Source organism: Quercus lobata, chromosome 9 (assembly GCF_001633185.2).
Source record: "Quercus lobata isolate SW786 chromosome 9, ValleyOak3.0 Primary Assembly, whole genome shotgun sequence".
In the NCBI taxonomy this organism is placed as follows: domain Eukaryota; kingdom Viridiplantae; phylum Streptophyta; class Magnoliopsida; order Fagales; family Fagaceae; genus Quercus; species Quercus lobata.
In genome coordinates this window covers 14,249,265-14,274,205 of record NC_044912.1, presented here as the reverse complement: position 1 = coordinate 14,274,205, position 24,941 = coordinate 14,249,265, and the positions used below count along the sequence as shown (strand labels likewise).

The following is a 24,941-nucleotide window of genomic DNA, read 5'->3' as shown; positions in this document are numbered from 1 at the left end:
ATGTGGAAAGCTAGGTTTTGGACAGAACCCAGGCATTGCATGGTCCTCGGACCCAAGCCTCAGGGGAAACCAACTACCTGGATGTAATGAAAACTAGGTTTTGGACAGAACCAAGGCATTGCAAAGTCCTCGGACTCAAGCCTGTGGGGAAACCAACTACTTGGATGAGGAACCAACTATTTAAAGAAAAACTATGGCCCGTAAACCTCGAAATCCCTCCGAAGAGAACTCCGCGTTAGCAGACGGGTTAATATCTTGATTGCGCGGATTCCTCGGTCTACCCTCGGATCCCCAGTATCAAAGGGGTTGATGCGATACGGCGCAACATATTGCCCCAAAAGCACAACCAGAGTCCCTCGCTACTTAGCTACCCTTTCAGACGAATTATTTAGAGATTATCGTTCTCGGACATTGGTCTAGCATGCATCGCGTAGTACTCAACGCTTATCCCGGTTAGTTCCAAGAATTTAATTTATTGAAAGTTACCATTGTTATACTTGATAATATTTGTGAGTTTAAATTAGTAGGAACCCCTGTTAAAGCATTTTTTCTGCCTGGAATATCCTTAAGGGCAAGCTTGCATTTAATATTCATGCATTTAATATTCATGCATAAAGTAGTTGTTACGGAGAAGAAAGATATGTATGGAGAAATAGACACATATTTTATTAAGACAAAGGAACAGTACAGTGTACAATGAAAAGCTGAAACAAGCTTACACTAAAGCTGACCACATAAGTAAAGGAAAATACAAGCGAGTGGAGAGAAGGCCGTTGGGACAGCTCAGAGGAGAGGTTGGCTACTGCGCCAAGTTATTGTCTAAGGAAACCATTCCTCGACACCTCTGCATGCCCATAACTCAGGCAGCCAAAGAACCTGACCTCAGGCTAACACCATCTACAGAAAAGGTGCTAGGAGCTTGAGGTTGGGAAGCCCCCACGAAAATTTGCCTGCCACAAGGTAGACAGTGCTGATGGTGGAAATTCCTTCTTTGGACATACCGAAAAACTTGCATGACCAGAACCTGCTTCGGATTTTGACTAAAATAGGGAAGAGGACCCCCTCCCCTATGACGAAATGGAATGCTCCCTTGAACTTGCACCTCCTTTGCCCGTACCTCCCTACTCTGAGTCTCGGGGGGACATGACGCCTTTGTGGCGGAGGGAGCTCCTTTTTCCCAATCTCTGCCTCAAGCATGATGAACTAAGGGAGGAATCTGAAGGATTTGTGTGTGAAAAGGAGCAACTTTCTCTCCTATTTATGTTAAAAGATAAGGTGGTGGCATTTAATTCGCGCAGCGTCCCAAGGAACGCTACAGACAAAACGTCTCTGGCTCGACTTCCAACGTCGTCTGCAACCCTGAGATTAAAGGAGTCTCGAGAAGGTGCACCTCGAACACTGGGACGCCAAAAGGTACCGCGTGATCAAAAGTTATGGAAACACCTCTTAATTTGTGGGCCCAGTAAATTCGCGGCCCAGGCCCGTTCGGCATATGGGCCCAGGGACAGAACCAAGGCCTTGTATGGTCCTCGGACTCAAGCCTATGGGGAAACCAAGTACGAAAAATTATAAAAATTACAAGTTTTTGGGCAGAACCAAGGCCTTGTATGGTCCTCGGATTCAAGCCTATGGGGAGGCCAAGCACGAAAAATTATAAAAATTACAAGTTATTGGACAGAACCAAGGCCTTGCATGGTCCTCGGACTCAAGCCTATGGGAAAACCAAATACTTGGATAAGAAAAGGTTTGACTCTCATAAGAAAGGTTACTTGGTCAAAATGTCAGGTCACTTCATCCACGGCTTAAACACCATAGAATGTTAAGGCCAATAAAGGTGTAAGGAAAGGGGTGGAACGCCCCAGCATTTAGTCGTATAAGAGGGCTATTCATTTGGTAGGGGATATGTCCTCGGACGGCTATTTCTCACACGGCATCAAGCCTTCGGTTCTCTCCTCGGCTAGTTCCGGGTGAGTACTATTTTTTACGGGTCGGCCTTATTGTGCCAAGCACTTCTATTAAAGCTATGGCGACATCATTTTATTATCAAATATTTTGGTCTTAGTCGTCATTGATTTAGATGCTATATTATTGTGCCGAGCAGCGCTTGCAAATTTATGAAAACATAGAGACATAACATGCGAAATAAGGTAGACAACAATTTTTATTAATATAAAAAAAATCATTACAACATACAAAAAGGGGCTCAAACGAGCCTATACAAAATGTAAATTGCCTAAGCAACCATTACATCTGTAGTACAAAAAAGTAAACTGTCAAGCGTCTTTTAAACTCGTCTTCAAAGTTTCTCCAATCTCTGCCTCATTGCTGCTCATACTGAGAGAGGGACTCACTTTAAAAAAGAAAATGAATGAAGAAGAAGGAAATAGTAAGGAAGAAATCAATGACGAAGATGAGGGGGATGAATAAAGAAGATGGAGGACATGAGTAAAGAAGGAGGAGAAGAAGAGAGAGAGATGAAGAGACAAAGAGAGGAACAAAAGATAGAAAAGAAACAGCATCAGGGCGGAACTGGTGCTGGGAAGACAATAAGAAGAGGGAGGGGAAGGGCACCAAGGAGCAAAAGAGGGAGAAGCAGAAGCACTTAACCCCTGCCTCCGCCCTGACTCCTAACACGCCGGTGCCATATTAGGTACGCTCGTGAGGAGCCGGATGGTAACGATCTTGGGTGTTCTCGACTCAGTCACGTCGAAAGTTTGACGTGACGAGTCCCTGCTTCGGATTTTGACTGAAAGAAGGATGAGGTTGATTTTGAGTCTTCGCCATCCTTGTCCCGATCGAGCCATGATAAGCTTTATCGGAACGTGGCGTTTTTGGGAGGGGTGGGACTTTTGCATCCCTTGTTGTTATGGTAAAGTATTTTACGATTAAGTGTATAAACCGGCGAGTAAATCGAATCTTAAGGGAGGCTAAGTATTCCAGAGTCGCAGGAGGATGAAAAGGGATTTTTGGTAAAAACAATCACCTCCTCCTGTCCTACTTATACAGAGGGCGGAGCGGGGGGCATTTAATAAGTTCAGATCTCCAAAGGAATCAGCAAACCCAAACACGCCGGTTCCGCTTCTCCACCCCATCAAAATAAACCGTCGAATTAAAGTAGTCTCGTAAATAGTGATTATTCAAAACGCGTTTTGAATACCCCAAGCGATAAGAATGCATCAAGCGCGAAATTAAAAACTATCTCGTAGACCGGTAAATCTCTTGGGCATATGAGGAACCGCCAGCATGTTTAATAGGCCGAATAGATTGGGCCACAGGAGAGGTTTGGCATCACCAAAACCCCCCTTTCCAACCAAGAGGTTGGACAGCCGGGTTTTGAGGGGCTATTGTGGGGCCCAAACGATTTACGGGCCGGGCCCATTTACCTGGGGAAAATCCAAAGGCCAAGCCGAGGAGGGCTATGGCCCAAACTCGACCAAATAGCCTATGGACATCGCCGAGGACGGCTCAGTCCTCGGCAGACCCAAAGTTCCCCCTCTGAAAGGAGGGCAGAAACGGTATAGGACCGAAACCAGGACAAAAGATCTAAAATATCCAGGGAAAGCTGCTGTTATTGCCATTTAATGCTCTGAACCTGACAGAGCCGCATTCTTTGGCTTTTACAACCATCCCCAACGACTTTGGGGGATAGGCTGATGGGACAAGTATCAATTTTGGAAAGATTGACCCTATACGTGGACGAAGGACAATGAACGCAGGCGAATATAAAAAGGAAAAAGAAGTAACCTAAAAGGGGGTTGGGAAAAATGGCCAGAAACCAGGGCCTCCCAGCCCACCTCCAGGAGAAAGACTCCAGGGGTGTAGGAAAGCTTAAGTTCATACGAACACCGCGAGAAACCCACCGCCTATCGAACAAGGCCTAGCCTTCCAAACCCACGCTCTACAAATGATATTGTTAGGGGCCTTTTCACGTGCGAACCCGACACTGTTACGGTCCGTCACGAATCGCGTCCTTACAATCCCTTTTATGAGAAAAAAACTATTAAAAAATTAATTACTTTTTTATTTTTCTCATAAATTTTTTTAAAATTACTTTATAAACCAATGCCTTTAGGGCATTCATTTAACTTTTCCCATATATTAAAAAAAAAAAATTGATTTTTTCTGACCTCATAATATTTTGTCACATAATTTTTTGAGATTCCACAATTTTACATTTTATTATTCAAATACATATTTTTAAATTAAGTTTAAATTATGTTCTATATTTAAACCTTCCTTCAGATTCTTGCCACAATTTAAAAAAAAAATTATTAGAAACTAACATAATTATTAAATTTCATATAAAGACTATTAATATCTAATATAATTATCAGATTCCATATTTATAAAAAAAAAAAAAGAGTGAAAAAAAATTTCACATTTTGTTAAATTTTACAATGTATGAGTTAGTGATTAGTAAAAAAGTCTATTATCAAGAGCACACACTAACCGACCTTGGAAATAATCGTCCCCTTATGATTTGTTTTTAATTTTTGGCTGAATACAAGCTTCATTACTCACTCACCCGATTTTCTTCCTCTCATCAACCATCGAAAAGCACTTTCAACTACAAAACATTTTCTCGGACACATCTACGACTACGATCCATGTATAATTTGGTTTTTAATAAAATGAATTTCCTTCAGGCAGCCCATGAGAAAGTACAAATAAATGCAACTTCTGGGTCCAGAGCTGAAGCCGCCCTATCGTCCGACACATAATAAGATAACATAATACAAGAGCATTTATAGCCGTCAGATTCTACTGACAAATCCCATCACTTTGATACTTTTGTCCCTCTCAGTTTTTAAGTTCTTTTTGAACATAGGAGAGAGAGAGAGAGAGTGAGAGTGTAACATATCTCTCAGTCTGTGGGCTTCTTCAAACTTTCAAGTTTATTAAAGTCCAAGTATTATTTTTTTTTGATTGAAGTCCAAGTTTGTACTTGTGTTGTGTGTGAATGGAGTAGATGGTGAAGATGGGAAGAGCGCCATGTTGTGATAAGGATGGAGTTAAGAGAGGTGCTTGGAGTCCTGAAGAGGACCAACTCTTGGTACAGTACATTAACAAGCATGGCCATGGTAGCTGGCGTACACTCCCAAAGCATGCTGGTATTTTTTTTTTTATAAAAGTTTTTAAATACTATATATTTTTATCTCTTTTGGCATTGACAGCATGAGATTGAGATTATTTTGAATTATTTTGTGCTTTTCTTGTATTTGGGACTAAAAAGCTCTCTCCTTTTTAATGAGGATAGTATTTTCAACTAAAGAGAAAAAGGGTTTCTTTCTTTATATCCAATTTGTGGGCTTGTCAAAAGGGTGTCTTCATTTTCAATTTGTGGGTTTGTTTACTTGCGGCAGCATAATCCTCCTCCTTCTTCTTCTCTTAATTATTTGGTGAAAGAAAAAATCTTTACTCTTTCTTGCATTAAATGAGGAAAAATGGTTTTTTATTTTTTATTTTATTTTATTATTATTTTTTTTTAACGATGGCTTTTTTGCTTCAAAAAATAAAAATAAAAATAAAAACCACGCCTTTTGAGTTTGACTTGAGTGTTACGCAATATGTGTTATCCTCCCCAAGTTCTCTCCTTTTTATTTTATTTTTTACAATCACTTAGGAAAACATAAATTAAATTTATGGTTTTGTTAATATAATACTGTATTATAATATTAACATCTAATTTCTATGCAGTAATTTGTTGGAAAATACTTTTTGTGAAAGCCTTGTTTTGCTGGGTAGTAGGTAACACTTTTCGAATCTTCATCTTCTTTTCTTTTTCTTTTTTATTTTTTTAATTTAGGGAAAAAATTAATTTTTGATTCTTCTTCTGGTAACGCCAATTTGTCTCTTTCTGTCCGTCAACTTTTTGTTTGTTTGTTTGTTTTTTGGAGGGGTGTTACAATTGATTTATTGTTTATTATGTTTTTTTGGTAAATCTTCTGCGGTTTTGACACGTTTGAGATGATTTATGACATTTTCATTAACATATTTTTGTATAATTGCAAAATTCCACGTTCAGGACCCAACTTTTGGGTATATCTTAAAGCACAAAATGTGGCAGTCCAAAGGTGGATTATAAAAGTAGATTCTGCTTCTCTATGATTTGCAACGCTGGTTGAACCTTGAAAAAAAAAAAAAGAAGAAGATGATTTTGTGTTAGTACTTTAGTTGTCAGAATTCTAAGCAATGAGCCATGACTTTTTGTCCAGGTCTCCTTCGATGTGGAAAGAGTTGTCGGCTCAGGTGGATAAACTATCTTCGCCCTGACATTAAACGTGGTCCATTTACAGCTGAGGAAGAGGATTCTATAATTCAGCTTCAAGGCATGCTTGGTAATAGGTAAATACATAGAGGTCATTCTATAATAATATTGTTAAAGTGCTCCTCAATCTCCTTGGCAATGATATTTTTGCAATTTTTATTTTGATTGTTGGTCATGTTACCTTGATGCACAAGTCACCATGCAGATTACTAGCTTTTAACTTGTGTATAAAGGTTGAATAAGTAATGATCTCAACTTGAGCTTCAAATTTGTACTATGTAATGCCATATTGTTGATTCGTAGGTTTAATACAGACTTGGTGATTTTACCCATATAGTGCTCATAGATCTTGGATTGTTCATATGCAAAGAAGTGGCACACTCTTAACTGATTCCTTTCTTTTTTTTGAACACTCATGAGCTTGAGTTATTTTGGGAACCTCTTACAGAATAACATAATTATTCATTGTCACCGGAAAAAGAAGAAAATGAATCTCTTATTGTTTCTAGGTAGCATTTTACCCAATGTTATATACTTATGTAGAATATGCTTAACTAAGCATATTCTGCTTGGTAATTATGGGCAATTCTTGGCTCCAACTTGGGTTACTAAGCACCCTTTCTAATGCTATATAGCCAAACTACCTAGATATGATTTTCAGTCTTTTATGGCATTCAACCTTGAAGGCTTATTGAGGTAGTGACACTAAAGGACACAGAAACATTTTGTAAGCTTCATACTAGCGCAACAGCCATAGGAACATTCAAAGCAAAGAATTATTATTTCCTTCTGATAAGTAAACAAAGAATTCTAATTTTCAATGTGATTATTCCTTTAAATTTGCATGGTGTCTAATACTTTTAATGCCAATGACCTGATCAATGTCAAAACAGACAATCAGAACTAGGTTGCCATGACCTGCATAATTCACGTGTGATTTTTTATCTGTCCCCGCTTTTCTTTGGTATACAAAAAATCCATGATGTCAATTTCAGGCTTCTAAAACTGAAGTTCTAAATTTTATTTCAATGAATTCCTTTAGCATGATTTGGACCTCGTGGCTCTTTCGTTGTAGGTGGGCTGCCATAGCATCACAGATGCCAGGAAGAACAGACAATGAGATTAAGAACTATTGGAACACTCATTTAAAGAAGCGTTCCCTTTGCTCAGTCCCTAGCCCATGGGTGCACAAGCCCTCCTCCAAACCAGAGACAAGTAATGTCAAATCTGAATCCCCTTCCACTCGCCACATGGTACAATGGGAGAGTGCCAGAGTTGAGGCCGAGGCTCGGATGTCAATGGAATTGTCACTACTTGACTCATCTTTGATGATAAAGACAGAATGTGATTACTTCCTCCGTCTATGGAGTTCTGAAGTTGGAGAATCGTTTCGGAAGGTCAATGGTAAAGATGCGGGAGTGTGTCAAAGCCCTGTCTCTCCAAAATCCTCATCAATAAAATGTGGTTCAGGTTCAGATGTCACAATACAAGCGATAAACACCAGGACCAGTGCATGTACTAACATGAAGCCAGAACAAGCAGATAGCTATAAACCAAAGGTAGAAGACGTTATGGCCACCTCGGATTCTCACACCTCTTATGATCTCATTGATTCTTCTGATTCAGCATTGGAGCTACTGCTAGATTTCCCAGATGGTGAGGACAGCTTTCAAGTATAGATGATTTTGCATGTACAGTAGATGGAACTAAAATATTGCCTTTCCTTTCTTGCATTGAATGAAGATGGTTACCATGGGAAGGGCACTAGTTTAATCTAATAGATAATTTGGCACCTTTAAAGTTTCTCTTTTGTATATAATCTATTTTATGTAGCTGGTTTCTTAGTTTTCACATAGACTACTCTTCTTGATTTTCTCTAAATGGAAAAAGAGATGTAAACTTGAACAGGTTGCTACAATCAAAGTTATCTTCTCTTTGCTGAGAGCTTATTGACAATCATATGGCATACAAATACAACAGAGTAGAAATTTTTGATTTAAGATCTCAGCAGATATAAATGGAGATGTTTTTGTTCACTGCATAGCTATGCAAGGATTGGCTTAGGTATAACTGATGTTTTGCCAGAGATGCTTTATTTATTTATTTATTTTTTTGATAAGTACCAGAGATGCTTTATTTTAAGAGAGTATAATTGATATTAATTTTGCTTTATGTCTTCATTGATACTGGCAACATTTATATTAGTTCAATCACAAAATAAGAGCTTTGTATGATTTTGCCACACTGACTACATTTATGGTTGATTCCTTTGACAAACAAATGGGTTCAATGATCATTGATACGCTAACAACTTCAACGAGGATAGCTACTTTAATTAATCTGCAAACAATTATGGGAACAGGATATACACGTATAACAATAGGATGGATTATTCCTGGGATCAATGGTGATCATAGGCATTCCTTTTGCTTAACTTATGCAACCAGAGGCAATTTATGATGTCAAGGGCGTGCTTTTAAAGTCGGACTAATCCTGTTGCTTTTTTAGTATTATACATCGAGGGCATCAATCTGGGTAATGCAGTGTTATAAATTTGAAACATATTGCTTTGGAATAATGGAGATCAGGCAATGGACTTTTCTGGCCCTTTCACGCAGTGTGTTCCTCAATCCTCTATGTTAATGGGCTAAATAAATTAAAACAAAAATGACAAGCCTGTAGTCACAAAATTTTGGGGTTGGCAAATAAAGTGGTACTAATTACATTTTTTTTTTTTCCCAAAGCTCTTGTTATTATAATATGATCTTAACTTTATGGTTCAATACTATAATACACAAGTTTCTAAATAAAGTTTTTTTTTTTTTTTTTTTGGCAATATACACACAAATACATCACTGTAACACGCAAAAATACATCAACCAATTTCCAACCATATAATGGGAGCATTATTAACAAATGAACTCCAAAAGAAGAAAAACTACAAACAATTCAAATAGATTTCAACCAAACCTAAGCATTTCAGCCAGAAAAACAACTAAAGAGCTTCTTTGGAGCAGTTCCAGTGGCACGGTATTTTGCAGCCACTTCCTCTGCCTTGAGAATTTCTTCCCCACGTTTAGCTTCAATTTCAGCCCTCTTTTCTTCTGCTGTCTTGTGTATGAGAGCAACTTTGTTTTTCATTTTCTCCACATATTCAGCCTTCTTCTTCTCCAATTGTTCCTGCTCACAATCAATTGAATGTTAAAACATTATACACTAGTTATCTCATTCTTAGCAACTCAACCACCTATTCAGTTTGGAGGCAACACATGATTTGTGTTCATCATTCCTCCATTCATGTTTATAATCATTTTTAAAAGACAAACCATAGAATCAAAATGTAATAATAGTTGTTGGGTATACACGTGTGAGTAAAGGTTCACAGTTCAACAATAATGAGAAGTGTTTTTTTTTTTTTTTTTGAGAAGAATAAGTGGTTGATATAACATAGTTGAGCTCAAACTCATAGACTTAAAACTTCTAGTTAAATGGCCTCCCTACATGTTATATTAACTACTTAATTGAATAGTTTCTCCCCAACAAACTTGAAGTGACATCAAAATAAAATTAACAAACTTGTGGTCATTAAATTTAGTTTGTTTGGGGAAAAAAAATAGTTAGGTTCTAACTTCTAAGAAGATCTTTGACAAAATGAAAAATCCATTACCTCAATCTGTTTTAATTGGGCCTCTAAAGTTGCTTTCTTGCTGTTCTCCCATGCCCCAACAGAAGATAGCTTTTTATGAGCCCTGATCAATAATTTAAGCATGGTTTCAGTATGCATAATCCACATTACATTATATCAAAAGAAATTTTTTAACTAAAATATAACATGGTTTCAACCTATTTCCAACCTCTTAGGAGTCCAAGATTCCTAATTGAAATCATAGAAATTATTTATAGTAAAAGGATTCTTTCCTTTTTGCCAAAACAGAAACTCGGCATTATCACTTACTATGGATTTTTTTTCCTTACTAAAAATTAGGCAATATAGAGAGGACCCCTATCCACAAATTATTGAGGGAACTACAAGTGGTCAATATAGCTCTTACTTGTTCTCTGCTTTCGACTTTTCACTTTCTTCCCATGCCTTGATTAGTGATATCCTCTTCTCTGTTGCAACTCTAGCAAGCACAGCATCTGAAGAACCTTTGAATTAATTATTTATTCTAGTGATAGAGTGTAGGAACAAGAACAAGGAGAGGAACATTAAGATGTAATATTACCCCGGTTGACAGAACCCTCGTTACTTTTCTGATCAGCGCACTCAGGAGCCTCTGGCATGATCATTTTGTTTTAGATAAATAGGCATCTTATAATACATTGCTAAATAAGAGTTGGAAACAAATGCTGCTGATGAAAGAAAAAGTATGGTCCTATGTGAAGTGATTTATCAAATACAGAATACACAATGTGATTGATCACATAACTTAAGTTCTAAAACTTTCTACATGCATGTCACAAGATTTGAAACAACATGATACAAAAATCTTGTAGTCCAATTTAGGCCAATTCTAGCTGAAATGGAACTAAGTTGTTCAAAATTCATGTTAAATGAATCGGCCAGTTAACTTACCTAGAACACAACCGTAAAACCTCTGTTTTGACAATAATAATAATAATAATATTTTTTTAATAGGCTGCAGATGAAAATTGCATTTATTGAAAATAGAAATGGTATGTATGACACAAGACAAGGTCTACTCAAGAGTAACAGAAAATATCAATCATGAAAATTTCCAAAAAGAAAATATTCCATTAAATCAAAAGGAGCCTAAAGGTGGCCTAAAAGAAGTGAAAATGAAAAATTAAGAGACATTATTTACTATAAAGGGAAGCTCAAACGATACTATTTTCGTATGTGTTCTAAAAGTATTATTGTTTACTTAAAAATAAAAAATTGTTCTCTAAAAGATTTTTTTTTTGGCTGAGAATTCTCTAAAAGATTCGGAACTCATTTACAGATTCAGCTGAATATGCAAAAAAGTAAGAAACTGATCATTCTCAATTACTATACACAACAAATTCACTGATTATTACAAGAAATTTTCATAATCACAAAACTATCAAAACATAGTAATTAATCTTGGAACATATACTTTAGTTCTTCATTAGCTTGAGGTTGGCTTAAATTTTTTCCCTCCATCAAAGTACACTCAATCTTATTAAGTAAGAAACACAAAAGTAACAAGAACAATAATTCACCTCAGTTTCCAAAAACTTCACCTTTTTACAAATCAAAGTAAATGAACAACCGAAAATTCATACATAAAAACCAAACATGTGTTGCCCAGAAAACGTAGAACAGCAAAAGTACCAGTTTAAGGTTCCAAAACATTAAAAACATACCCTTTACCTCCACCAACACTATCACACACCTATCAAGGAACCCAAAAAACAAAAAAAGCCAAAAAAGCCCCCAAAAGATAAAGATTAGAACCAAAAAAAAAAAACCTAAAACGCGTTAAAGTAAAGCTAGAAACGATAAAGTAAATACCAAAAATACTTTAAAGTAAAGCTAGAAACAGTAAATAAAAATAAGACAGGACATATAAGAAAAAGAGTAATGAAACCTATAAGAAAAAACAATTTTCTTTTCTTTTCATTTGTCATCAACCAAATAGATGTTTCAGTTTAAGCTAAAAATCTTCTCAGAAAAAAAAAAGTTTAAGCTAAAAAAATGATTTTTGAAAAAAGGAAAAAAGAACAGAGACAGAGGGATTGTTTATTTACTTTCAACAATAGCAAGCGCTTTGGACTCTACTGGCTTTTCTTCATCATCAGCAGGAGGAAGTGGGATTACAGATTTCTCCTCAGTGACATCTTTGGGAGCTTCATGGACGCGTTCAACTGGTGGCGGAGGCTCCGAGGGTGTTTCGGTCTCCACCTTTTTTGGTTCCTCGTCAGCCATGTCTGGTTCTGCAGGTTGTGTCTTTGACTCTAAATTTAGTAAATAACGAAACCTTAAAGGGAACCTCAAATATGGCAAAGGTTGTAACTGAAAAACTCACACTCAAATTTAAGAGAAGGAAGATGAAAGATAGAGAGATAGAGAGAAGAGAGAGTTGGGATTGTATGGATGTTATAGTAGTTGGAAGAAAAAGAGGCTTGGAGGGAGGCAACTGTTATACTGCTTTGGACTTAGCTGGATGGTAGGTGCAACTGGCCTATTATGAGTTGGCAAAATATTATGAAGAGAGAGAAAGATGAAGGTTTTTTTTTTTGGAGCCCACAGATATTAGAGATAAAAGGAACTTAATCAATTTGGAGTTTGATCTAAGATACATTTAGCCTAACTCTTTCTATTTATATAATGTTAAGATTATATGATAATTCTTCTAATATATATATATATATATATATATGATAATTTTGGAGTGTAATGAGGTAGTACTTTTTCTTCTTATATTTATAATTTATTATTATGTGAGATGAGGGAATATATGTTATATTTTCAGAATAATGAATAGCTACTATTTTATTAATTTATAATTAGATTTAAGTGGTTTGGAAGAGTTTACTTTTATTAGTTTATTAGATTTAAAAAATAATCTGAACAAAAATAAAACCATGTTTATTTGTCTAGTAAACATGAAGTTTTGAAACATGCTCTTCCTTTCCTTTTCTTTTTGTTTTTGTGAGTGTCAAGATTCAAAAAGCATCTAACTAATCTCCAGGTGTGTAGTTCTTACCTGCACAAGATAATTATGAGAAAAACCCTTGAAAATGGAAGTATTGGGCCTATTGGCTAAATATTTGAGCCCAAGTCTAGAAATCACTAGACGAATTTCTTGAGATTTGGTTTGTTATCTTGAAATTCAAACTTGTCCAACTCGAATATCTTAGTTAGTAAAAAATATCAAATCTATTAGTGGGTTACACGTTTATATTATCACAAACTCCTCCTATTAAGGTTTGATCATATAAAAAAACTAACAAATATAACAAATTACCCTCCTCACTTAATTGCTGAGGTATTCAAATATTACTACTTGGTCCTTTTTCTTTAATAATAATTTGATTGTTGGTAGATGAGGCATTTTAGTCTTAGACATCTTTGTTGGAAACACTAAGAAATATCAGTCGCTACAAAGCTCTTAACTCTACTTAGTCTTTGTTACTACACGGCTATGCCTAGTTTATTGGTTTTGATTTCAAAATATATACTATATAAAAAAAATATTGGTTTTTTAAAAATTTTATTTTATATACATCAGTAGTTGAGGGAGGGAGATTAGAACATTTAATATCTCTATTGGAAACATCAAAAAGTATAAGTTGAATTGCAAGACTCTTAGTTATTTGTTGGGTTATTACTTTTGGATCCTCTCCTATTTGTCCTAACTCGACCAAATTGATAATTATAATACGACAATCTTAATGTACTATGTAATTTTATTTTTCTTGTGATGGATCTTGCGTGAATCATAAATAAGCAAATAGAGATTTCTCTTGTTATTTATTTATATACAAACTAGCATATAACTCGTGCATAACATATAACCCATGTATATGCATGGAACAATTAAAAACAATTACACATATAATTTTATTTTTAAGTCATAGATGAGTTTCCCTCTCTCTCTCTCTCTCTCTCTCTCTCTCTCTCTCTCTTTTAATTTTTTTTTTAGTTTTTTTTTTTTTTGATATACTAGTGAGTTTACTTTTTTTTTTTTTTTTTTGGTTTATTGGGTTTTTGATAGTTTATTTATATTAAACTCTTCGTCTTTGGTATATCCCTATGCACAAAGTGTTTGGGAGTCTAGGAGGGAAATGGTTCGACCTGCGAGGTTAAGAGCATGTTGTAATTATCTCTTAAAAAAAAAAATAGGACATATGGTGTAAAATTGGATAACAATTGGAATTCAATTGAATTTTCTCTAGCTGTGACTTTAATTAAATTCATAGTCATAGATGAGTCCCTCTCTCTCTCTCTCTCTCTCTCTCTCTCTCTCTCTCCCTCTCTCTCATTTTTTATTTTAGTTTTTTTTTTTGGATATACAAATGAGTTTACTTTTTTATTTATTTATTGGACTTTTGATGATTTATTTATACTAGATTCTTAATCTTTTATATAACATTAATTCACCTATAACAAAAATTAAATAAAAAAAAAACTTAAATAGGACACGTGGTGTAAAATTAGACAATAATTAGAATCCAATTTAGAATCTAATTATAAATTCTCTCAGCTTTAGCTTTAATCTATATATAAAATAATAGGTGAAGCAGAGAGAGTGTGAAATTGAATTCCAAATTAGAACTCTAATTTTGTGCCATGTGTCTAGAATCTGAAATTGAAGTTGAATTTTGCATCATGTGGCTAAATGTATGTGGGCTCATTCTCATTAAAACCACTTCTATGTATCGGGTCAAGTGAGTTACTGTGCTAATTAAGTTTTTTCTTGATTTTGTAGTCAAACGCCAAAACCAAAGAGATTAATATCGGTGATAAGAACTTGGTTTGAGTACATTGCATAATTTCCAAAAAGATAGCAAAGCCAGAGTTTGCATCTTTGTTATAAATTGCTTACAAAGTTTGCATCTTTACATTTGCACTGAGTTTTAGATTAAAGTGCTTTCTTCTTGGTTCTGACATTGAGTTTAGTTTACTATTCACTTACAAAGTTTGCATCTTTACATTTGTTATAAATTGCTAATATGTGATTAGATGCACATTATGCCTAAAATTCACTATCCTTATATTTGGCTTTTTGTTCAGGTTTGGCACCTATAAAATGAAGAAAGCACTGCTGTGGACCGATAGATGATACTTTTTGCAGGCTGCAAAGGAACTTAGTGATCAATGGAATCTCATGCGAATTGGAGAGGACCCGGTTGTAGATGTCTGGATGGTAGATGTGAGTCACTATGTTTTTAAAATGTTCAGTGAAGGTAAAAGTTATGAACAATGTAAATTTTTCGGAGAGAGATTTATTATTCTATATTTACGCAAGTTTGGTCGCTTTTTTGGAGTGGATCACTCTACCCTGTCTTTCTACTGGAATTTTTTATTCAGATTGTTACAATTTAATTTGAAATTTAATTTGAATTTTCCTATTGTTGTTACTATCATATATTATCATTCCAATTGTTCAATTAGAATCTGAAATTGGAGTCCAATTTTACTATACACGTGTACAATCTAATTATTTTTAATTTTGCTGTCATGTGCAGAAGCCAATGAGATGAAATTAATAACACATTAAACACTCATGCTTAGGGAATCGGTAGTACCAATCTAAATCCATTGGATTTGCTTCGTGATAATACAACTATGAAGGATGAATAAAAACACGCACAAACCCTTCTCTCTATAAAAAGAGATTGGAGAGAATTTCTTTTATCAACCATGGAATTTCAGAGGTTTTTTCTTCACACAAATACCCATCATGTTACAAAATAACCCATCGTAAAACTACAAAATGAGTACAACTCTGAGGGTTTTTTTTATTTATTTATTTATTTATTTTTTTTTATAATTTTGAATTTTTTAAGCTGCGAAAATTTCGATCACCAATAGAGATTGAAGATTCAAAAGCGTGAATGGATCTTTTGGATAAATATTGTCACCAAGGTTCATCTTTCTGTGTAAAATATATATACTGCTAAGTTTTGTTAATGAAATTTTCTGGTTAATAATATGAATTTAGACTTAATTGAGCTTTTTAAACATGAATAAACTCATAATTAAGAATATATCCATTCCCGTGCGGTAGCCCGGGGCTACAAACTAGTTATATACTAGTGTGTAGCTCGTGCATATGCATGGTTACAATTAGAAACTATTACAATTATACAGTTCAAATTATACATTTTTCTTAAAATAAGTTCAAATTATACATGGTATTATATATATATATATATATGATTTAGAATTTAATTGGTTTTAGACTCTTTAGTTCTCTCACCCAATAATTTATTTGCCACAAAAATTAAAAACTTAGATGGATATGTAGCAGAAAATTGGACTCCAATTGAAATCTAAATTAGAATCTAATTAGATTTGGACTCTTCAGTTTTTACATTAAATAATTTATTTGGCACAAAATTAAAAATTAAATGGAACACATAGTGCAAAATTGAAAATCCAATTAAAATTTAATTGGATTTTCTCTAAGTTTTGGATGTATATACACACACATGTAGAATTACGTTATTGAAGCATTTCAATTGCGATGACCCATAGACTTGTACACCCAATTTCATTTTAATTATTGCGTATTTTGCCAACAAGTTCACCTTAATCTTAATTTCAAAATTAATTCTTTTGCTATACAAAATAAATGATACTAGCTGACTTCCCTAGCAACGGCTCTTAATCCATCCCAAAAATCCATTTCTTTTTCTTCCATCCCAACTTGAACATGACATTGATTCAAATCTATTTCTCAAAAATCAAAGGCCATATATGATATTTGCGTTGTACTTGTGCCATCTGGCCCATCTCCAAACGACCAAAATGTCTCTGATATTTGCTTTTCCATGAAAACGATGGTCTTGTAGTTTATGAGATAAAACAAAGTGGATCTTGACAAAGAATCCAATTTGCAGGTTAAAATATCATTTATATTAGAAGGGAAAACGACATCGTTAGAAAAGATTCCCCAGTTTACAGTTACACAAACGGACAGCGTTGTCTTGTATTTTACGTTACAAGAGGGATATTGATGTGGCTGACCCTGAAAGATTCATCGTGACGAGCTCCCCAGATTTTCTTTTATTTTTAAATGGATTATATTAAAAGTATCCTTAGAATATTGGTTAATAATTTATTTTAAAAAAATTTTGATACAATTTTTATAAAAAATAAAAAAAAAATTGTCAAAACATTAATTTTTTTTTTCATAAAAATTTTCTTTAAGTGAATTATTAACCAATATCTCAAGAAAATTTGTTAGTGTCCCCCTTTTTAAATAACTGTTACTAATGTTTTAATGGGTAATAATAATGGATTTTTTGTGGGCCAGTTTGTAAAGTGGCCCATTATCCTTTTTGTAATCAATTAAGATCCACTAAATCGGCAAGTTTTTTTTTTTTTTTTTGCCGAAAAAATTGGCAAGTTTTAAAATAGTGCTTCTAAACTTGCATTTTATTATTGTTTCTATTTATGTCTTCTTTTGTTTTTGCCTTCTACTTTTTACTTTGCTATTTGAGGTGAAACCGTAAAGGTAAACTAGGAAAGAAAAATGCAAAAGGGAGAGAATTTTAAGATTGAGTGAAATTTTATTCAGTGAGAACTTCTAAAGATGAAAGAAACAACCCACTTTTTTTAAGATTTGGAACGATCAATGGTACTCCCAAGGTCAAGTTAGTGAAAAAGAAAATTTAGAATGAGCTTGAAGAAAAACTGTAGAGTAACCATATTGTTGGTGCAAAACTTTGCCCATGGCTTAGAGGAGGTATGTATAAAGTTTTCGAGTGATGGTCGATGGCCAATATCCTATGTAGTGGGAGTGGTTCTAAGTTCTAATAATGCATCATCCCCTCAAATTGACTAAAGGGATTTAGGAGTAATATTACTTACCACTTATCCTTATATATTTAACTAGCCTCATCACAGGTACTTTACGCATGCGATGAGACTTTTTTTTTTGTGGTCTAGTGTACGTGAAATTAGGAATTAAAAAAAAAAACCTAATGAGTTAGGATAAAGTAAAAAAAAAAAAAGTTGGAACGTGGTCTTGTGGGAAATATAAAGTGGACTAAGAAGTTTTTTTGTTTTTAAATTTTAATTTTTGGATAAGTTTGTTTTGAAAATATGAATTAGTAGGAGAGTGTTCTATTTTGTAAGTATTTACGTGAAGTTGGAGATATATTTTTACCAAGTTGTTTTCAAGTGTTATCCTTATTAAATCTAAGATCTAAGGGTATTTCTGAACCACATAAAAGTCCAGTCCGAATAGAAGAATCCTCTTATAAATAGTATAAATGTTAAAAGGGTAACAATTGATCAAGGTAATTAACTTAGGTAAAATGGACATATGGCCTTTCTCAAATGCTCCCTTTGAATTAGGTAGTGCTTGATTATCGAGGTCTTAACATCCACAATCAAGGTTCAAGGTTTTGTCCCTTTGGATGATCAATCGTTCCTGCATTGAAAGTTTTTCTTATCTAAGATGATTATATAGATTTTTTTTTGCTTGTCAGTGTCACGTACATCCAAAACAAAAAACAAAAATACTATTTGGAGCAATGAATTGAATTTGCAGCAGAACTCAAAACATAAGCAGTATGGTTAGTTCCGGTTTTTAAATATTCACAAAAACAAGAATCAGTTAAAATGTGTACTACCACACAGGTTCTCAAAAGCCTATTTTGAATATCACGGAGCTTGAAATGAGGATATCTTAGATATATTCACATGAAAGCATTCCTTTCTTAATTAACTTTATCGATAAGTTGATTGAACTGACTTATGTGGCCTTGATGTTTGCTTGAGTAAACAATGAAAATGAAAATATTCTTTTGGTCCTAGCTCCTAGGGATGTATCGCAGATGCGATGTTTGATATGGTACAGAACTTGACTCCTTATCAACATTGATAGTGTCTTCTGGCTTTTAGGCAAAAAACAATCTTCTTTACAAAATAGATATTGTAGTTTTGTAGTATTTGTCCAAAACTACAAAGTTTATACACCAAGTGTGTTAATAATTTGGAGATAATATAGCATTTGTTTAATTGGAGAAGAATGGAAAAGAGTTGGAAAATATGCACTTAACTTTTAATTGTGATTAAAGTTTCGGATTAGGCCGAAAGCTTGGAATGCTTAAAAAGCAGTTTCGTTTTGAACATTTAAAGGTCACGGCTTTTTGGCAATTTAATACTAATAATTTTTCTGTGGTACATCGAATGTCTAATGTCTATTCCTCTTGATGGGTTCACATATAGCAGGAATTTGGGGATACAATTAACTTCAGCTAGTTTATAACCCCCAAACAAAATCACAAGGACCCTTTTGAGTATTGGAGAATTCAATACATCATCTGCATATAAACTGTGATAATCGGTTGCCAAAACATACCAAGGGGCACCCTGATTGAAAATAGATTTGGAAGTCAATGCCCCTCTGTCTCTCCCAAGAGTGAGAAACCTTTTTTTAAATTTTTTTTTTTTTTTTTTTTTTTTACAAGATAGAATTTCTACCATAGTTTAATTTAAGTGTATATGTGTGTGAAACTCTCTCCTAGAGACTTGAACCTCGGCTTTTGCCCCCCATACCCCGTAAACACTTATACTTGTGGAGTAACCATGCACCAAGGGTGTGCGGTGGTAAGAGTGAGAAACTTAATAGAGAAAGCCTTGTAAAGGAATGTTTGGATATCACCAATTAATTAATGAAGTAATCTATTTCCTAATCCCTCCAAAGTAAAGTTCAAGACTTTTAGCCGCTAATTGACTAGCATCCTCCACCTCTAGATTTCTTAAAGCTAAATTATGATTAAACCATCTTTGCAATGTCCTGGACAGCTGGACTGGTAGGTGTAAGCAGATTAATCCAAAATCAAGAGGGTAAATAGGTTGAGGGCTTCACGAGAAACATTGAAATTTTAGTGAATCCGAGACTATGTGAGTCTAGCTCTACAATTAGAGATAAAGAGTTTGATAATTGAGGCCAACTCTCGAGTTGTCCTTGTGTTACTCAACTAACAAAAATTACTCATCCTTTTACCCACAAACGTAATCCCCTTCTTTTGTCAAATTAGTTGGACTCCTTTCAATTCTGCCACTGAAAGAGAGAGAAATCATTGTGTGAATCACCTCATGAGTCACAAAAGAAGAGAAATCATTGTGTGGATCTCCTCACGAGTCACAAAAGAAGTTTGTCATTTAGATGGTCCTTTTGTTTTGCTTTCTGAGCCCTATAATATTGTTTATAAGCCAACTTGAGATTGAAGCAAAGGATGTGACTTGTCTCATTCCACTTTGTAATGATGGTTAGTGTAGTTTGTGATACCATGTTCCTTTGGGGAAAAGAATAAGCAAAAAAAAAAAAAAACAAAAATCAACCCTTGTTTTACCTTTCAAAGGCAATGCTAGAAACACTCCGAAGATCACTAATAAAATACAATGGTGGAGCATTAGCATAAGACGTTTTTAAAAATAAAAAAAAAAAGTAAGTAACTTTTACATGTCAAAAAGTTACTTTATTTATTTTAGAAAAATAATATGTCTACAACATTTTTACAACAAATTCTAAGTGGTAAGTTGTTTTTGGTTATTATTGTTGGGGCAAAAAAATAATCTTACTATTAAATTCAAATTTGAACTAATGACAACTAATTATCTATAATTTGTTGTAAAAATGTTGTAGACGTAGCACCTTTCTTTATTTTAATAAACTACTTTATGATATACCTTATATTACATATTCTATTTTTTTACCATTTTATCTAAAAACTTTATCTTTAATTTTTTTTATTAATAAAAATATTTTGTATGAGAGAGAGACTAATAAGGGCATGCAATGATTAATATTCAAGTTATTCTTTTACCGCTTTGCTAATATTCAAGTCGCCCTTCTTGTATGTTTATCAAAAAAAAGTTGCCCTTCTTGTATGAGGGCATGCAATGACTAATAGTGTACTTTAAGATTGCATTCATAAATGCGTTGTACATTTGGTCTGCCAGCAACTTTACAGCCACAAAATGATAACCGAATCTCTTAATACTTGGTGGGATTCTCGTTAACTGAAATGGTAAAATCTCTTATTATTGAACAAGAGATTTGGGGTTCAATATCTGCATATACCAAAAATTTATTAGTATCTTAACCTGATGATAAATAGTTATTATTAAGAACAGACGTTATAGGTTGAAAATTTCTCAAAAAAATAATCTCTTAATACTTTTATTATTTTTGAGAAGCCAATAAGAGCCCCATTAAGTAGAGAGTTTGGCTTATTTCCAGTATTTTTTCAATTGGACATGTTTTTTTGTTTTAAATATACAATAACAAGTAGTAATGAGTTTTAATCTCCACTTTTTATTTAGTTAGTGGGTAATGTAGCAATTTCTCATTAAAATAAAAAGAGATTCTAGTTTAAAAAAGTATTAGAGGTAAGCCAAACGCTTAAGTAGATCACGTAACATGCCTTGCCCAATTAACTTATGATCCGTTTGGATTGAGAATGAGGGAAGAGAAGTAGAGTAGAGCCGGACAAAAATTAACTTAATTTTTAACTAACTCTACTCCACTCTCCTTTACCCCCCCCCCCCACCTTAATCTAAACGGGGTATTAGGCTGTGTTTGTTTTGGCTTCAAATTACTTTCGGAAATGCTTTTTCGTAAAACTTGAGTGTTTGGTTGAATCAGTAAATTCAGTCAACTGAAATGCTTTTCCCCTTTGACCGTAAAATAACCCAAAACACCCGTAAAATCATTTTCGTTCATATTTTCACTTCGAACCATTTCCACTCCTCACACAACACGATCTGAGCTCTCTCACAACAGCACAAGCTCTCCAAGCTCAGTCACACCGAGCTCCACCATCTCCCTCACGCCAAACGCAACCGATACTCTCCCTCACGCAGCCGATCCTCTCCATGCACAGTGAGTTTCCCTTTTTCATTTCTCAGTCCGATCCACCCTCTCATCAGTTCATGCACTCAGTCCGATCCACTCTCTCATTTCATTTCTCAATCCGATCCACACAGCTCCAATCCACACACCAAAAATACAGAGAAAACAAAAGCCGACCCAGCCTCAAACCCATAAACAATCCAACCTCCATCCCTCCCTCATCTCTTTTTGAAATCCAACTCCATAGCAGTCTTGTCTCTATGCCTCTATCATCTTGCTCTCTTAGTACTAGGCTAAGCCATGGCTGAGACCCATTGGCCTTCCACCGCCGGCAACCAAGTCGCATGAGAGGTCCACCACCGCTGAAGCCACCAGTGCCATTTATTCCTCTTTTTGTCCCTTTTTATTTTCCACTTATTTAGCTTCTTTATTATTATTAATATTATATATACTTTTTTTTTGGGCTATGACTGAAATTTCCCCATTTTTATTTGGTTGATAATGAGTATTGGGTGTAGCTGATGTTGAGTGGGTTGCAAAAATTTGATGTGGGTACTGTGGGTTTGGGTACAAATTTGATGTAAAAATAGTTGTTGTGGTGAGAGTTGGTTATTGGGTACAAATTTGATGTGGCTATTGTTGTTCTGTGAGTTGTGAAATTTGATGTTGGTTGTTGGGTTTGAGTTTGGATTGTTCAAGTTTGATGATATGAGCAGAAAATATTATTGTTCAAGTTTGATGGTATGAGCAGAGAAGATTAAGCCTAATATATTTATTTGTTTATTTATTTATTTATATAATTATTTACTTCATATAATTATTTATCTATTTATATAATTATTTATTTATTTACTTACTTTTTTTAATTATCCATTTTTTATTTAAATATTGATTTAAGAATTTAATTTTGTTGGTGTTACAATTATACATAAATAGAATGCTGTGATTTGTTGGTGTAAATATTGATTGTGATGGTATTATGTTGTAACTTTTGTTGGTGTTACAATTATACAGAAATAGAATGCAATGTGATTTGTTGGTGTAAATATTGATTGTGATGGTATTATGTTGTGTACGTTGTTGATGTTACAGTTATATAGAAATAGAATGCAATGTAATTTGTTCATAGGTGTAAATATTGATTGTGATGGTATTATATTGTGTACGTTGTTGATGTTACAATTATACAGAAATATATGTGCATAAAAATTTTGGTACTCGTTATCAATGTGGTTTGGATGTTTTCTGTTTGTGGTTGTTTTTATTTACTGTGTAATCAATAGCATGCTTGTTTACATACCTCTTAGACCACAGTGTTTGTGATTTTTTAGACGATGAAAAAAAACAAAGCCGCAATTCTTACCTTAGTTGCATCTGTCCTCCTTGTGGGGGTTCCATTGTTAAGGAAATTGCGGCGTAGATGTAGACGACTGCCTAAGGCGCCTTATGTTAATCATGCAGCTGAGAGAGAGGAATACATAAATAGTATTCTGCATGGAAGTGAGAGACATTGTGTGAATCAAATTAGGATGAAACTTATAACTTTCCACCACTTATGTCACATCCTCACTGAGGGTGAGCACGTACGCCCGACTATTCACATGTCTGTTATGGAGTAAGTGCTCATTTTCTTACACATTATTGGTCATAATGTGAGGTTTCGTGTAATGGGTAGTCAGATCTATAGATCAACTGAGACTGTTCATAAATACTTCAAGGTCGTCCTTAGGGGGTCTTAAAATTATATAGAGCTCTAATAAGACTGCGTAGTGAAGATACACTCCCAGAGATAAGGAATAGCAGAAGGTTCTACCCATATTTTAAGGTAAATATTGCGACTTGTGTATTTTTGTAAATCGTGAAGATTTGTGTAATTTTAAACCATTATGTCTGTCGAAAATTAGGATTGTGTTGGAGCAATAGATGGTACACATGTTCGTGTATCTGTGCCACCTGAAATACAAGGAAGATTTCGTGGTCGCAAAGATGGAACCACGCAAAATGTGTTAGCTACAATTAGTTTTGACTTAAAGTTCACTTATGTATTGGCTGGATGGGAAGGCAGTGCACATGATTCACATGTGTTAAATGATGCATTTGCTAGACCAGGGGGATTTTCAATTCCCAAAGGTATTATACGATTACTTCACCTTTTAGGTTTATTAGTTTAATAAATATTGTGTGTTTTCCTAAGCATAATAGTGATTTGGTTTTATTTTTGAATATATGTAGGTAAATATTATCTTGGTGATGCTGGATATGGTAATAAAAATGGAATATTGTCACCTTATCGGAGTGTGTGATATCACTTGAAAGAGTTTAGTGATCGTCCTCCTGAGAATGAGCAAGAATTGTTCAACCTTCGACACTTTTCATTGAGAACTACCATTGAGCGAGAGTTTGGAGTGTTGAAGAAACGTTTTCGAGTGTTGGATGCAGAACCATTTTGGTCTTTTGAAACCCAAGTGAAAGTAGTGCTAGCATATTGTGTGGTTCATAATCACATTATGGGGGTTGAACCAAATAACCATATTATGGAAGATGCAATGATCCAAGTAGAGTCTAGTGACCCCCAACAAGAAACACAATCACGTCGGGAGTCCATTGAAGACAGTGGACTGTGGAATGCTAAGAGAGATGAGATATGCCAAGCTATGTGGTCTGATTATACCAAGAGTGGAGAGTAGTACTTTATTTAGATTTCTATGATTGTAATATGTGTTTTTTTTTTTTTTTTTGTAAAGACAATGTATTTACTATAGACTTCTGGTGGTGTAATGAAAAGTATTTTCAGCATTACATTGTTATTTGATGGTATTACATTGTTATTTCCAGTGTTAGCATGTTTCATTCTGTTGTGCACATCTATAAGCGTGGTTGTATGTGTGTTTGATTTGTTGTTCATGTTCCGAGCGTAATTACTAAATGCTACTCTCACTATACAATTTTCATATGTAGTAATGTCAAAGGGCAAAGAGAAGGTGAGCAGTAGCAAGCAGTTCAGGTGGTTGCCGTCCATGCACTCAACGATGCTTAGGCTACTTGCACAGGAGGCTGCAAAGGGCAACAAGCCGTCTAGCACTTTCAAGGTAGGCTCCTTTGCTCTTGTAGCGAAGGAGATAACTGCCCAATTTGGGGTTGAGTGCCAC

General features: G+C 34.6%; 2 protein-coding genes and 1 long non-coding RNA gene across 3 annotated transcripts; 2 read left to right on the top strand and 1 right to left on the bottom strand.

Annotated features, from left to right (window-relative positions):
- The first annotated feature begins 4,836 nt into the window (after window positions 1-4,836).
- LOC115959497 (transcription factor MYB17-like) lies at window positions 4,837-8,224 on the top strand. Its single transcript, XM_031077916.1, has 3 exons — window positions 4,837-5,111; window positions 6,216-6,345; window positions 7,344-8,224. The coding sequence occupies exons 1-3, from the start codon at window positions 4,970-4,972 to the stop codon at window positions 7,945-7,947; spliced, it is 876 nt and encodes a 291-aa protein (XP_030933776.1). The 5' UTR covers window positions 4,837-4,969; the 3' UTR covers window positions 7,948-8,224.
- An 856-nt stretch (window positions 8,225-9,080) lies between these two features.
- On the bottom strand, window positions 9,081-12,407 carry LOC115962187 (remorin-like). The gene is made up of 5 exons (XM_031081078.1): window positions 12,002-12,407; window positions 10,495-10,545; window positions 10,321-10,408; window positions 9,936-10,017; window positions 9,081-9,448 (listed from the first exon to the last, which is right to left on the bottom strand). The coding sequence occupies exons 1-5, from the start codon at window positions 12,177-12,179 to the stop codon at window positions 9,248-9,250; spliced, it is 600 nt and encodes a 199-aa protein (XP_030936938.1). The 5' UTR covers window positions 12,180-12,407; the 3' UTR covers window positions 9,081-9,247.
- A 10,445-nt stretch (window positions 12,408-22,852) lies between these two features.
- On the top strand, window positions 22,853-24,526 carry LOC115959756. Its single transcript, XR_004084984.1, has 3 exons — window positions 22,853-23,617; window positions 23,697-23,922; window positions 24,025-24,526. It is a non-coding gene; the product is annotated as an uncharacterized LOC115959756 (long non-coding RNA).
- Window positions 24,527-24,941: the final 415 nt, after the last annotated feature.